The sequence below is a fragment of the Rattus norvegicus genome, chromosome 3 (genome assembly GCF_021556685.1).
Source record: "Rattus norvegicus strain SHRSP/BbbUtx chromosome 3, alternate assembly SHRSP_T2T, whole genome shotgun sequence".
Lineage (NCBI taxonomy): Eukaryota > Metazoa > Chordata > Mammalia > Rodentia > Muridae > Rattus > Rattus norvegicus.
Genome location: NC_141536.1, coordinates 106,603,138 through 106,617,252, shown reverse-complemented (window position 1 = coordinate 106,617,252; position 14,115 = coordinate 106,603,138). Strand labels below are relative to the sequence as shown.

Below are 14,115 nucleotides of genomic sequence, written 5' to 3'. Positions count from 1 at the left end.
AATAATGTGATTGGCACAGAAGTAGATAAAGGTGTCGATTTCTGTCACTAGTAGTGTTAAGTAGCTGTGGGACAGCCACTTCTCTGGTATGGCATGCAGGGCTTTCCACGCTCAGGAAGTTTAGCCCAGAGAAGACTTAAGGTCCCCTGACATCCAGATTTGGTCTTTTATTCAGGACAGGTTGCCTCACCTTCCCGAGTGTTTCTTTAACTTTTCATTGCTAAGCTTTGAGCTCCTTTCTTATTCCCTGGAGCAGGGCACAGCTGAGATAAGGCACATCCAAAAGTGAGCTTATATACATGGCTGTTGTGTTCTAGATATAGACACACATGGGCTGCTCTGCCTTGATTGGCGGTGTGTTCTCTCTGTGCCCCAAGCCCTGTTGTCTTTAGCAGACTTCCCAGTGCAGCTGAGGTGTTGGTGGGGCAGGGAGAGCAGATGGCAGATGCTCTGCTTTAATTCCTCTATAGGGTGAAGTCCTGACCTTTCTGCTCCACTGTGCCCTCCTTCCCTCCCTCCCTCCTTGCCATCTTTCCTTCTTTTTCCCCTTACTCAAGAATTTTCCTTTACTTTATTTTTTAAATTGTTTTAGTTAGTTTAGTTCTAATATATATGAGAGAACATGCAATTCTTTTCTTTTTGTATCTGGCTTATTTCACTTAACATGAAACCCTCTGATTCCATTTTGTTACAAATGACAGGATTTTCTTTTCACAGTCAAATAATACTCTGTTGCGAATGTATATATCACATTTTCTTTCTTTTGTACTGTGGCTAGGGATTGAACACAGGGCTTCTCATGTGTTCTACTACTGAGCTATATCCTCAGTCCCCTTTCTACTTTTTTTCTTTTGGAGGTTGTGTCAGGGGTCTTGCCCAGGCTGTCCTTGAGCTCACTCTGTAGATGAGGCAGGCCTTGAACTTGAGGTCATCCTGCCTTTATCTTCTAGTAGCTAAAATTGCAACTGTACCCCAGGACTGACTGCTGTATATTCTTATCTCGTCTTCTGTTGATGGGCACCTGAGCAGCTTTCATATTTCAGCTGTGAATAGTGCCACGGTAAGCATAGCTCTGCGAGCATCTCCTGTGCATCCAGTTCCATTTCTTCAGGTGTATTACTACACAGGGATGAGATAGCAAGTGATAGGTGGGGCTTAGTTATTTGAGGATACTATACGTTTCCCATAGTGACTGCCCTACCCACATCACCACAGTGCCTAAAGATACGTTTCTCCTCCACAACATTGCCAGCCTTTTAAGTAATACCCATTCTGACTGGAGCAAGGTGGGAGCTCACTGTAGTTTTGATTTTTATTTCCCTGAGTGTTAACGGTGCTGAGCATTTTTTTCATGTCTCTAACTGACATTTTTATTTCTTTTCAGATCATTTGGCCATTTTTTATTGAATAATTGGTTCTTTAGGAGTTGCTGTCTTTACTTTTGAGTTTGTTATAATAGTCTAGATAATTAACACTTTGATGACCATTTTCCCCATTATATAGATTGTTTTTCATTCTGTTGATTATTTCCCTTCTGTGCATAGACTTTTTAGTTTGAGGTAATGCTATTTGTCATTTTCTGCTTTTGAGGTATGTGTGTGTGTGTGTGTGTGTGTGTGTGTGTGTGTGTCTGTCTGTCTGTCTGTCTGTCTGTCTGTTTGTGTATGTTTGTGTGTGTGTTTGCTTTTGTAAAACTCTTTCCTCTTCTTTCCTGCCATTCTTCCACACCCCTTTTTCTTCTTTTCTGATTCTGACTTTAGAGAATGGGGGCCAGCCATCAGCTAGAAGTGGAGGGCCAACTCCAGCTGCTTAGGAAGAGGAAGTAGGGCTGGCACTGAGGCTCAGCAGAAGACCTGAGATCACTTCTCCTTTCTAGATGTTTCTAAAAATAAGAGCAGTCCCTTCCTCTGCCTCCTGTTAGAGCCTGGGAGACTCCATTCATGAGGACTCTGGAGTAAACACTTGGACAGTGGCTGTACTGAGAGCCCAGGTAGCCTCGAAGTTTCCTTCTCCACATAGAACCCCTTTAAAGGTTTTCAAATGCTTCTGTTGCAAACCAGTGAGAGCACGTTGATGGGTAGCAAGAGAACTGGCGATGGGTCAGGCAGAAGTGTGCGGAGCATATACATGGAATCATGCAGAAGCTTATTCTTGTTGCCCACAGTGATTTACAGAACACCATCTAGATGGCTTCCCCTGCACATTCTCTTCTTCAGGATGGGCTGTGCCTTACCTCCAGAGCCGTGACAACTTCTAGTACACTAGTTAAACCCAGGACCCAGGGAAAGAACCCAAGGTCTTGAGGGACTCAGGACAAAATAAATGAACCAAGTCCAAGGAAACTGAGACAAGACACACACACACACACACACACACACACACACACACACACACACACACACACACACAGCAATCAGGAGTTTTCTGGATGCACATGGGGCAAGCAACAGGTAGACTTGTTCCATCGCTGGCCCAGAGAGGCCCAGGCACAGCAGCCTTCCTCCTAGAAGGTTGCTGTAGAATCCTGACATTCATTGCCCTTGCCTTTTGTGTGTGTGATCTTTTTTCTTTTCCCAACAAAACTTTAAAGAGAAATAAGCTGACTTTTTTTTTAATTCTCATTTAGCAGAGTCCATACTTATAAGGGAATACACAGGAAGAATGGTTATTGGTTTGTTTTACTTTCTCAAATGACTTACTTTCCTGAAATAACATGTTTTAGATCTCAAACTCAGAGTAGATGAGTATGGAAGAAAAACATAGAGATTTTAAATGGCAGACTTTATTGTCTTAGAATTTAAAATGTGCTGAAAATAACCCATGCATGAACAGTCACATATTGAGTCCAGGAAAATAGAAAAACAAAAAACAGCTACACAATATATGTCTTGCACTGCTCCTCACATTACTTGTATATGCAACATGGAAAACTGAGAAATACTAACTTTAAGTCCTTATGAAGATGCATGATGTGGCTGCAGTGATCAGGAACTCGTGAGCCCCGAGGGTAAGATCATGTCTTTGGGAGCACTCAGCTTAGGGGCAGTGTAAGGATTAGAAACCAGGCCTGAGTCCTGGAGACCACAGTGCTGAGCTGGCCATGATGCAGTGTTTAAACTCTGTCTGCTGCCCCTATTTAACTTCGGGATAGCTGTGCAGTGAAGATAATGGAGAAGATACTACCTCCAAAGGTAATAGTTTGCTTAACTTTATCAGCACTGTAGTATGGGATTAACAGAATACAATGGCCAATTCCCCAGTAAGAAAACTAGAAGCAAAGAATCAATTTGTTGAAGAAACAGTAGTCAGGAAGAGGCAAAATTCAGGTTTCCCTCTCCCCACCCTTTGCCACCCTGTGCCCCAGCAATGAGGAATGTGCCTTATGGAAAGCTACAATGCTGACAGCCCAATTGAGCGGTATCTGCAGGACAAAGCAACCGTCTCAGTGCATGAGAGAACATCCGTTAAGGTCGGGCATTCAAGTGTGTGTGTGTGTGTGTGTGTGTGTGTGTGTGTGTGTGTGTGTGCGCACGCACGCGCACGCACAAGAGAGAGAGAGAGAGAGAGAGAGAGAGAGAGAGAGAGAGAGAGAGAGAGAGATTGTAGCAGCTCTCTGGGATTAGAGTCTAAGGCAAGAACTCTTAGCATGACACACTTTTTCTGGAAACTAGGTCAAATGTAATAGGAAGGAAAACCAGTTATTTTCTGGGTAGAACTCTCTTCCCAAGTCTTGAGGATGGGCCTCTCATGGCCTTAGCCACTGCTCCCAAGGGTATCTTTAAAAGAGGTAAGAACCTCTTAGGATGCTTAAAGGCAGGTGGTGCCTATAGGGTGACAGTACCTTCGCCATTACGCAAACCTCAGGGACCTGAGTCCCCTAGGCTGATTGTTTAGAGACTGAGTCAGTGGTGCATTTCAGTGAAACGGAGATGAGTTTCTGAAAAGGCGGGTTTGAATTAGGAAGCAGTGTACTTGAACAATACAAGGAAGAGTTGAGTCTAGAACAAGAGTTTGATGGAAATGAGGCTTTAACAATCAGTGTTTCAACCTCCCTCCACCAAGCTGCTTCATCTGAGAGAAGTCTTACTGCACCCCGTTTTGGAGCTGTGCCGTGGACTTTCTACCCAGCATGTATCAGGAGGCAGTTCACCTCACAGAGGACGAATAGCCACTGCCCATAGCACCCTGCACGTGAGTGCTGACAGACACCAGTGTCTCCAGTCGGTTCAAGAAGTGTCGGGACACTCCAGAGTGCCTGACAGTCTCTGGCAGTCTGCTGTAATTAGATGCTATAGGTTTCCCTCAGCTTACTTGTCTAAAAATGGCAGTATTTGTAAACTACAGATAGCCTCATAGTAGTTTTAGATTTAGTGTCTAGTATAATTTTAATGACTGTTTTTCACAAAAAAAAATTAATTCTTTTAGTTTTTCTGTCACTTACTGGGATTAAAGGCATGCACCACCACTGCCCAGATTGTTGTTTGTTTGTTTGTTTGTTGTTTGATTGATTTTTTTCTTTTTTCTTTTTTTTCGGAGCTGGGGACTGAACCCAGGGCCTTGTGCTTGCTAGGCAAGAGCTCTACCACTGAGCTAAATCCCCAACCCCTGTTTGATTGATTTTTATTTTATATATATATATATATATATATGGACATTTTGCCTGTATGTGTGTTTGTGTGCCACATTTGTGCCTGGTGCCAGCAGAGTCCAGAAGAGGTCTTCAGATCCTCTGGAACTAGAGTTATAGCTGTCTTATGGGTTCTGGGATTCAAACCTGAGTCCTTTGGCAGGTGCTCTTAACTACCACATGCTCTTATCTCCACATGCCAAACCATTGTTTCTGGTTGACAGTTGCTTTTTATGATTTTGGTTCTGGTGTTTTGGAAAATGTACTTTTTCTCTGGGTTTGGGCAGATCCTTCTGAGGTGGCATATTGCTTCTGGCTTCCCTCCATGACAGTCAAGAGAGAGGCATTTATGTAGTCTAAATGTGAATGCCACTTCTCCCTGGCACTAGAAAGTTACATCAGTCATTTGTAGCGGGCTGTGAGATAATTTAGTTGTCTGGGTTTTTTGGTAGATTTTCTACTTATATCATGTAACCTTTATATTTGTCGATAAAGTTAAGTAGATTAAAGGAAGTACTTAGAACCTGCTCCATCCTCCCTTACCGTTCTGACTGGAGCTGAGTGACAAACCTGGTAGAGTTGCTTAGAGAGGCTTAGAGACCAATGCGAGAGAGAGTGCTCACAGTACACATCTGTCTCTTGTTCAGAACTCTCCAGCCCTCCATACCGTTAGGAATATGCTCATGGAAGCCCAGGGCAGTGGTGCATCAGTTCTGTTTCAAGATGTTACCTTGAGTGTGATAGAGACTCAGCAGTAATTCCACTTATGCAGTGATAGTCGTAGCCATGTATTAAGACCCACCCCGGACTGCCAGCTTGTATCTCAGCTCTGTCCCTTGTCACCGGTGGACTATGGCAAGTGAGAGCATGTGACCCTTCCAAGCCCCAGTTTGCCCTTTTGTAAGGCCTCTCCGATTGTGGCAAGGATTTAACCATGAACATATAAAGTAGAGCAGGCCTGACATGAGGTTGGGGATTGGTCAGTACTGGTGTTGTATCATCCTAATTGCTGTAAGCCTTGCTGTTTCATTGAAAAATCAAAATCAGTATGAAGGTGCTGGCCAATTACTTTACAAGTCTAGGTTTTGTTTGTTTGCTTTATGTTGGGGGGCTGGGGGTCACATGCAGCCCAAACTCACTATGTAGCTGAAGATAGTCCTGCTTCCCGATTGTCCTCAGTCAACCTCCTGAGTATCCCAGATGCTTGGATAGCAGGTATGAGCCACAATGCTCAGCCTACAGATTTAGTTTTCTAATTCTTTTTTTTTTAATAATTATTTATTTGGCAGGAGAGGGAATGTGTGCTACTGTGAATGAGTGGAAGTCACAGAACAATCTATGGGAATCCTTTTTCCTACCATGTAAGTCTAGGGGATTGAACTCAGGTCGTTAGAAATGGCTGCAAGCACCTTTATCAATTGAGCCCAACTTTATCTTTCAAACATTAATCATTAACTTAGAATGTTAGCTTTTGTGGTCAATTTTAAATAACCTACTGCTCTTACTGCCTTGTGTTTCTGTGAGGCAGAACTTGTGACCTGCATGAGACCTTATGATGTCATCACTTTATCCTCTGCCCTTTGCTGCTCATGACTTTCCCTCAACGTGGGGATAAGAGTTAGGCTCCAGTGAAGATCTTGGTCATTTTCCTCTTTTACCTTGGGAAACAGAGTTCATCAGGTCGTGGGAGGGAGCTGTGGGAGCCAAGAGAGGCCCTGGATCTCTGCAGCATGTCAGTATTTTGTGTGAATTAGAGGAGGCCAGGTGTCTGCACTGATTTCGTCACTCCAGGGAGGAGCAGACAATCCATCTTGGGACAGCAAATCTCTGCTTGGAAGTGTTCCAGCAGAAACTGCTGACCCGCCCTCCTGTGAGGGGCATGGCAAATCTTGCCTTTCACCTCCCTTTCGCAGATTGGAAAAGTATGTGGTGATTGCCAGGATAACTTTAGGAGTTCCTGGTCACAGTAGAATTTGCCTAATTGTGTAGACTTAACCCTGCAACGCCTGCTGTGGCCCCCTCAGTACCCAGTGTCTGCTTTACTCTCTGCCCTCCTGCCCCTACCCCACCCATACAGTTTCCTTGATGGAACGGAGTCCAGTCCTGCACACGGCCTCAACAGCCCCTTCTCTGCTGCCCTGGAGCCCTGCTAGTCTCCTTTTGTGGCATTTGTCCTTGCTGCTGTGTATAGATAGCCCAACAGTAGGCCTCTTGCTCTGTGGCTCACACGGCTGACCTGTTGACATGTTCTTGCTGTCATTCCAGGGGTGAGCAGTGTAGGAATATTAGGTCCCTCTGTTAGTGTCTCACTAAAATCTAGGGATTTTGTGTTTTAGAAAAATTGATACTAAGTATGAACTTGTGGTTTTGAGAAACATCACCCTTCCTGTGGGAACAGTTTGTTAAAAGAGTTTTATAAAGGTATGGCATGTTTAACATTGCCAGCTGTCTCCAGATAGACTGACAAGACACAGAGTTCACCAAGCCATGCTCAGCGCTCTGTTCCTCCCCCGGGTCTAGAGAGCAGAATATTAATAGTCAATTTCTCTCTGAGAACTTGACAAGCAGTGATTAGTGTCTCCCATCCCTGCTCTGCTCATACTGCGTGGTTGGGCCTAGGGTATGAGAGGGGCCAGAGAAGAAATGAGTGAAAGGTTTCTCTTACATATACTCGGCTTTATTTGTGACACTGTGGAGGCTTTCAGCGTTATGCATCGAGGTCTACTAATCTGATGTGGGAGATACGAGCTTGGCGCCTCCTGCAGCCAAGCATTGCTGCAAGACCCCACGATGTCATCACTGCTCTGTGCCTCAGAGTTGCCTGGCCTCCATCTCTTGGACTGATTTGGAAGTACAGGAAAGAATGTATGACTGTCTAGTCCTGAGCCCCTTAAAGGACAGTTCTCATGAATGTCAGTGATGGCACCTTGGGCCTGAGCGTCCTCCCCTGCCCACAGGCTGCTCTGGTCACAGCTGTGGAGGCTGTGAGGCCGCCTTGTCCTGCATTCCCAGCATTCTTACTTTCTGAGTAATCCCTACCACGTCCACTGAATGGAAGAACTGAGCTGTTCCCAAGTGTTTTCAAGTCTCGGCCCACACAGATACAGAAGTTAGGCACTTTTAAACAGGAAGAGGAGAGGCACTCTGTTTCCCCCTTAAAACATACACAGACCTAACAAAGATCCAAACCAGGCTCTTTGCCTGGGGTGGGAGTAAAAAGGTACTTCCTGCTATTACTCATTGCCTCACAATGGGAAAGCTCCCCAGGACAGGGCAGATTCTAGTTTAGTTGTCTCCCTTTACATAGAAGGAAACTGAGGTCCATAGGGAAAGGCCTTTATCTAAGGTCTCAGAGAAAATTACTGACAAAGGCTGAACAGATTCTAAGCCCAAGTCTGCTAGAGCACAAGTCAAAATTTTCCTTCCAACCCACTCTGCTTCCTACTTGTTGGGCAGATAACTAGAAGCATAGTAACAGGGACCATGGTCAGAGGGAGGAGGGGCTGATCAGAAGGAGGAGGTAGTAGTGAGCAAGAGGCTTGAAGATGGTCAGTCAGGACCTCTGTTGACTGCATCTCCTCTCCTATTCTCAGAGCTCCCTTAGGATTCCGCAGCTGAGGGATGATTACCCAGAAGTACTGACCTTTGCTGAGCTTGAAGCGCAGGTCTTTGGACTACATGCTGGGTCATCGGGGCATCAGAAAGGGATAAACAACCCAGGACCTCTAGCTGTCTGCAGAGCAGTGAGCAGGATAGGACAGACTCAGATATTCTAGCCTAGGAGAAGTGCACCCTGAAGGAGGCAACAAAACTTAGACAAGGAGGTGGGACAGGAGACATGGGGCTAGGAATTAGACTGAGTTTAAGGCTCAACTGTGAGTGTCTCAGCTACTTAACCTTTGTGAGATTCAAAGAAGGATGTTAATTTAGGGATCAAAGTAGGCAATCTTTGTAAATCACCCAAGTGTTTGATAAATAAACCACAATTAACGTAAGGGATCAAGTGGCAAGTAGAAATGGGCTGCAGCCCACCTTCCACACCTGTCTGTGGAGTGGCATCTATTCTGTGGCCCAGTAAAAGTTACCTTCAATTTCTTCCAAGTCCCTGCTTTACAGCCCACTCCATAGGCATCCTTAGCCTCTGTCTAGCTTCTCTTTACAGACATCAGTGAGAGGAGAGCTCACAGAGACTTTTGAAAGGTCCAGTCCAGTTTCTGGCCCCAACTTTGTTCTGTCTCTTACAGATTCATGTGCTCACAGCTGCCCAACCAGGTTCTGAAGAGCATCAGCATCATCGACAGTCCTGGCATCCTGTCTGGGGAAAAGCAGCGCATTAGCCGAGGTCAGTGCCCCAGCTGCCCCTCCCACCCTCTCCAGAGCTGTCTGAGGCCCCTCAACTGTGAGCAGAGCATTTCTCCTCCTGCCCCATCTTTCCCTCCTCCAGGACAGTCACAGCCCAGGGCCTCCTACAGTGTCCTAGGCAGCCAAAGAAGCCCCAAGAAGCAAGTGAAGAGGTATCATAGGTTCTGCCATTTTAGCTAGTACCCAGCATTTAAGAGGGGAATACCCCTTGGTAACTGTTCACCTGGACACATGATATTCCTCCTACTGGTGTGGATTTTACCTCCAGAGCCCCTGAATCATCTTGCCCTATGGACGCTTTTACCAGGCAGACTCTGTCCTGTGATGGGAACACAGTAGAAGCAGGCATGGTTCCTGTCCTTGAGGAAGTAGAAATGAAGCAAACACCCTTCATGTTGTCATAGAGCTAAATAGGGGCTGGGTGAAACACCAGGAACTGCAGCCTAATATCAAGGCATCTGGCCTAGCACAGGAGCATGGAAAGAGGCAGCCCTGGGGCAGTGACATCTGAACCAGGATCTGAAGGATGAGTAAGAATTACTCAAAGGAAATTCTGATGTGGAAAGAGTCTGGCTATCAGAAGATCAGAAAGTGCTTGGACAATGACATGGGTCCCATAACCTTTAGCAGACAAGACCATTGGGTACTTCCAGACCTGGACACTGGTTGCAACAGGTATACAGCTGCCTTCTGACTCCATTTCCAGAGAAAAGGGTCATAGGACAGATCCTAGGACAGAGCGACATAGAGGAGAAATGCCTGGCCAGAAGAGTTCAGGTTGGATCCTGAGGTTACGATTGTGAGACAGGGCAAACAAACCTACTCCCCACACTGCCCTCAGAAGAAAAGCATGCTTCTGCTGTGCTCTGCTGCTGTCACTTCCTGCTAATAGCTTCACAGCCCTTTGTGCAGCATGCCAGGGAAACCATGCATGCCCAGCCTAAGTGGCAGCCAGTCTGGAGTCAGCCATGAGTGTGACCAGCAGTGACCTTGTCACAGTCCAGGAGGCAAAAGTGTGTTGCTCATTCCATGCAAGCTGTTTGCTAGCATTGAAAAGGCTTCTGTGGCAGTGTGGCAGTGCCCCTCCTTCCTTCTGTGAACCCACAGAGAGCGGGGTCTGCCTCAGCTAAGGCCTTCCCAGGGCTTATCCTGTGGTTCTTTACTGTTCTTACAGGGACACTAACAGTGTCATTAACTACCAGAGTCTTCACAGAACATGATGATTAGAGAAAAGAAAAAACAAAAAACAGGCTTACACTGGTCTTCTCTCATGAAGATCCTTGTTGTTGTTTTCTGTTATAAAAATAATAGCTATTGTAAAGAATTCGAGTGAGTAAGGGTGTAAAGAAACTCACAGGGTCAGAACAGTTTTTCCTATACATCTAAACACATAATTTCTAACAGAAATGCATTGACCAAACGCATGTTCTACAACTGATAGTTTGCCATAATTGTCTCCACAGAAACTTGAAAGGAACATCTGCATTTTATTTAATTAACAATGTGGTTGTCATAGTATGAACACTCATTCTTACAGAAAGCTCTACAGGGTTTTTGTTTGTTTTGTTGGATCTTCATAGCTCAGTACCCAGAGATGATTTTGGTTTTCTTTGAGATAGGGTCTTATATGTCTGAGGCCAGTGAGACCCTGGCTTAGGAAACAAGGTAGATAGCACCTGAGAAATGACAGCCAACATTATCTTCTGACGGCCACATGCATGGCCATGTGGGATTGAGTGCACATACACTAGTTCCACCATTAATCTGAAAGGCTGGTAAAATGTTTTGTTTGGAGGGAAAAAGGCAAATTCTACAGATTTTCTGAGCTATCCCAGTTTACTGCTTCTACATGTCTGACTTAATATCCTGGAGAAATATGCGACCCTAATAAATCTTTTTACCACAAAATTTTAGGGCTTCTAGAGTGTGGCTTCCACCTTTCTTCCCCAATGGCAAGCCTTTGACAATGTTCACCTTCCATTTTCCTACAGTTTCTCTTTTGTGTAGTAATTACGTATCTTTCAAACTATAGCTGCTTCATGGTGCTGATGAAGCCTGGTGTAATGCTTCTAGTATGCTTTGAAGATCAGTTTCTTTCAACACTTGATGTGATCTGACTCACATCCTGGTCTGATTTACTGTGTGTACACTCACATCCTATGCACAGAAATAGCACATATGGCTCAAGCCTGCCAGCTGGTCCCTGACATTCTAAGGGACACAGCAACTGGTGGGAAAGGACCTTGTGACCTAAACAGCAGTACTGTGGACTATAGCCAGGGGTCCCAAGCCTTTGGTGTTGGGGACATAGTTGGTGATTGGAGTCACTCTGCTAACATAGTCACTATATTAACTATAAAGAATATATAGTGCCTTAAATCTGCTTCATCTTCAACAACTGTACACATCTCACGTGTGCTCAGACTGTCCTTCTGTTTTTCTGTCCTTCTGTCTAGCTAAGACCACAGCCCTGCCTTTGCTAGCAATTAAGGTCACCATTGGCCAATGCAGTACTTACCAACAGTGACTGCATGGGCATAAAAACATTCTCTGCTGACTTTATTGGTAAGTGCCTGACTCCCTTCAAAGCCCATAAAGGGAAGGGGGTGCTGATGTGTGACTATCTTTACTCTCCATTTTTCTTCTTGTTTAACCCTCAACAAGCCTGTGACTTCGTCTCTTATGTTACAAAGGTGCCTGCTGGAAGTGTGTATTTCTAATAATGTAACAGCCTTGGTATACTAGACCCTTGCTGTATGTCACTATAAACGCTTCTAGTCATTTAGGATTTATTATCTAGTTTAAATCTGAACATAACTTTGAACAAACAAAACCAAAGACTCCTCACCCACCCACCTCTAGGAAGCAGCCATGAGAATTTTCCCAGCTGCCAGGCAGATGTGTGATACCTGAAGAGCAGGGTAAAAATCACTGACGGAGTCACATTTGGAGTACAGGCATAGAGGGGTGACTGTGTCCAGCATTAGCTGACAGCCTAAGATGTGTAGAAGCCAGCCCACTTTTCTGCCTGTGGGGAGTCTGTGGAGAGCCTGCTGGGAAGGAGTGGTAACTATGGGAGGAGGACTATATGTGTGTGTATGCTGACTGCTGAGCACCCCCAGGACAATTTACTGACTCACTCCTGCAAACCCAGCGTCTGCCATTAGCCTGGGATCAGGCAGACGGTGAGGCACACAGGATGGACCTGAAATGGAGAGCTGGTGGCTTCATGTGTCATACTGGCCACCCTCAAGCACATCACCCAGAGTAATGAGGTCCAGGGTCCAGAGATTTAGAGACCAGGCAGCCTCATACCCGTTATACATATTCAGGAAGGAGTCAGATACTTCAGTGGTAAAAGCAGAAAAGGGTACTGTTGAACTTGGGGTTCAGTCACGTGTGTCCCCTTGCCTGTAGCTCTACACAATGAGAAGAAACTTGTGAGGTTTCTGAGTGACTCCTTGTTTATTTTAGTGTTGGGTTGATGCAAAGCATGTCCAACCCACTCTTAGGTTAGAAGCATCCTTTACAAACAGTTAGATACCTCTGCAGAATCTGACAGACTTGAGCAATGACCCTGGAAGTTAGGACATTGTACTCTTGCCTCTTGCTTCCTATTGGAGTGTTCTATGGTCTAGAGTCAACAGAAATGTATGGATGAAACTAATTGGGTATTGGGTTTTGGAATAACTGTTTTATACCACTCCATGTGGAGATCCTTCAGATATATTTTAGTTTAATCATAGCAGAAAATCTTTAGGGACAAGTAATTAGGTTTCTTTACTGAATTATACTTTCCTTGGCTGGTATGAAGAATTGAATACTTATCAATCTGGAATAAAAACATTCTGATATATTTAAAATCATTTGTTGAGATCAAATAGCAGCTACATATAAGTCCCACAAATGTTCTTTCCAATAAAAGAATGTGTGATGGATTCCTCAGATTTTTTTCCAAAGTATTTTTCAGAAATGGGTGGGTAAATTCTGACCTAGTTCACTCTCAGCAGCTTCTTGACTCTGACGACAGCACCCAGATTGTTAACATAGTGTGGCGAGACAAGCTAGCATATTTATCCACATGCACATCCTTGTTTTTATTCCTAGTCTGTTATCTCTCTGGCTCTCAGGCTGTTTGCTTCCTAGACTGCTGTTTATTTCATGCAGAACTTAAACATCAGCTTGGATTTATTTCTAGACTCGGCATGAAAACCAGTGTGTTCTAGCTATTTGGGACAAAGCCCTTCAAATCTAGCTCCAACCTTAGTATCTGTGTCTCAGCAAAGCAGAGAAAAATGGTAACATGGCAGTCAGTGCCCTCAGCCATGTCTTTAGCACAGTGGCATTGAAGTACTGTTTTAGCTGTATATAACTATTCCTGTGGAGTCCAAAACTGAGTTTGTATAGCCTCTAAAAACTGATTATGGCAACAGAAATAGAAGAGTTTTTCCCTTCCTTCCTGCAAAAAATACAGACATGATGGCTCATGTCTATAATCCCTGTACTTGGTAGAATGAGGCAGTTTAGCAAGTTTGAGGGTGACCTGGGATACATAGTAAGTTTGAAGTCAGCCTGGGTACAGAGTGAGACCATCTCAAACAAAAAACTAAGTGACGTTAAACCTTTGACTAGACTGACATGGTGGCCCACACCCCAGCACTCAGGAAGCAAGTGTTTGAAGTGGGCTAGCCTGGGCTACAGAAGGAGACCCTGTCTTAAAACAGAATAAAACAAAACAGCAGCAGCAACAAAAATGCAAAGAAATCTAAAGAGAAAAATGACCTCTTGGCTTAACTCTTCTATCAAATCTACTTGCTCTCCCAGGGCTCATACCTCAAATGAAAACTGAATTTCTGTTTCCAAAGAAAGCGTTGGATCTGTTATTCTCAGTCTGTTCCTTAAAACCAGTGACTACTAAAACTGGCAAGATGGAAAAAAATAAAATAAAAGGGCAGAAAATGCCCTGCTAATAAAAGCAACACAGTGGTAGTATTTGAGACAGGGAGAATTTAACTGCCTTCCTATGACAGCAGTGAACTTCAGAACCGTTCATTAGCATCTGCACATTCACAAACAGATACCTTTGCGTTTGGCACCTGAATATTGTCAAACCCTATGAACAAGCA

The 14,115-nt window shown here is 44.5% G+C and overlaps 1 protein-coding gene across 1 annotated transcript in view; it reads left to right on the top strand.

Annotated features, from left to right (window-relative positions):
• Ehd4 (EH-domain containing 4) overlaps nt 1-14,115 on the top strand; it is a 63,794-nt gene that overhangs the window by 17,110 nt on the left and 32,569 nt on the right. Inside the window, exon 3 of the mRNA NM_139324.2 lies at nt 8,872-8,969. Coding sequence (NP_647540.1) covers nt 8,872-8,969 — 98 coding nt within the window. The remainder of the gene's footprint in view (nt 1-8,871; nt 8,970-14,115) is intronic.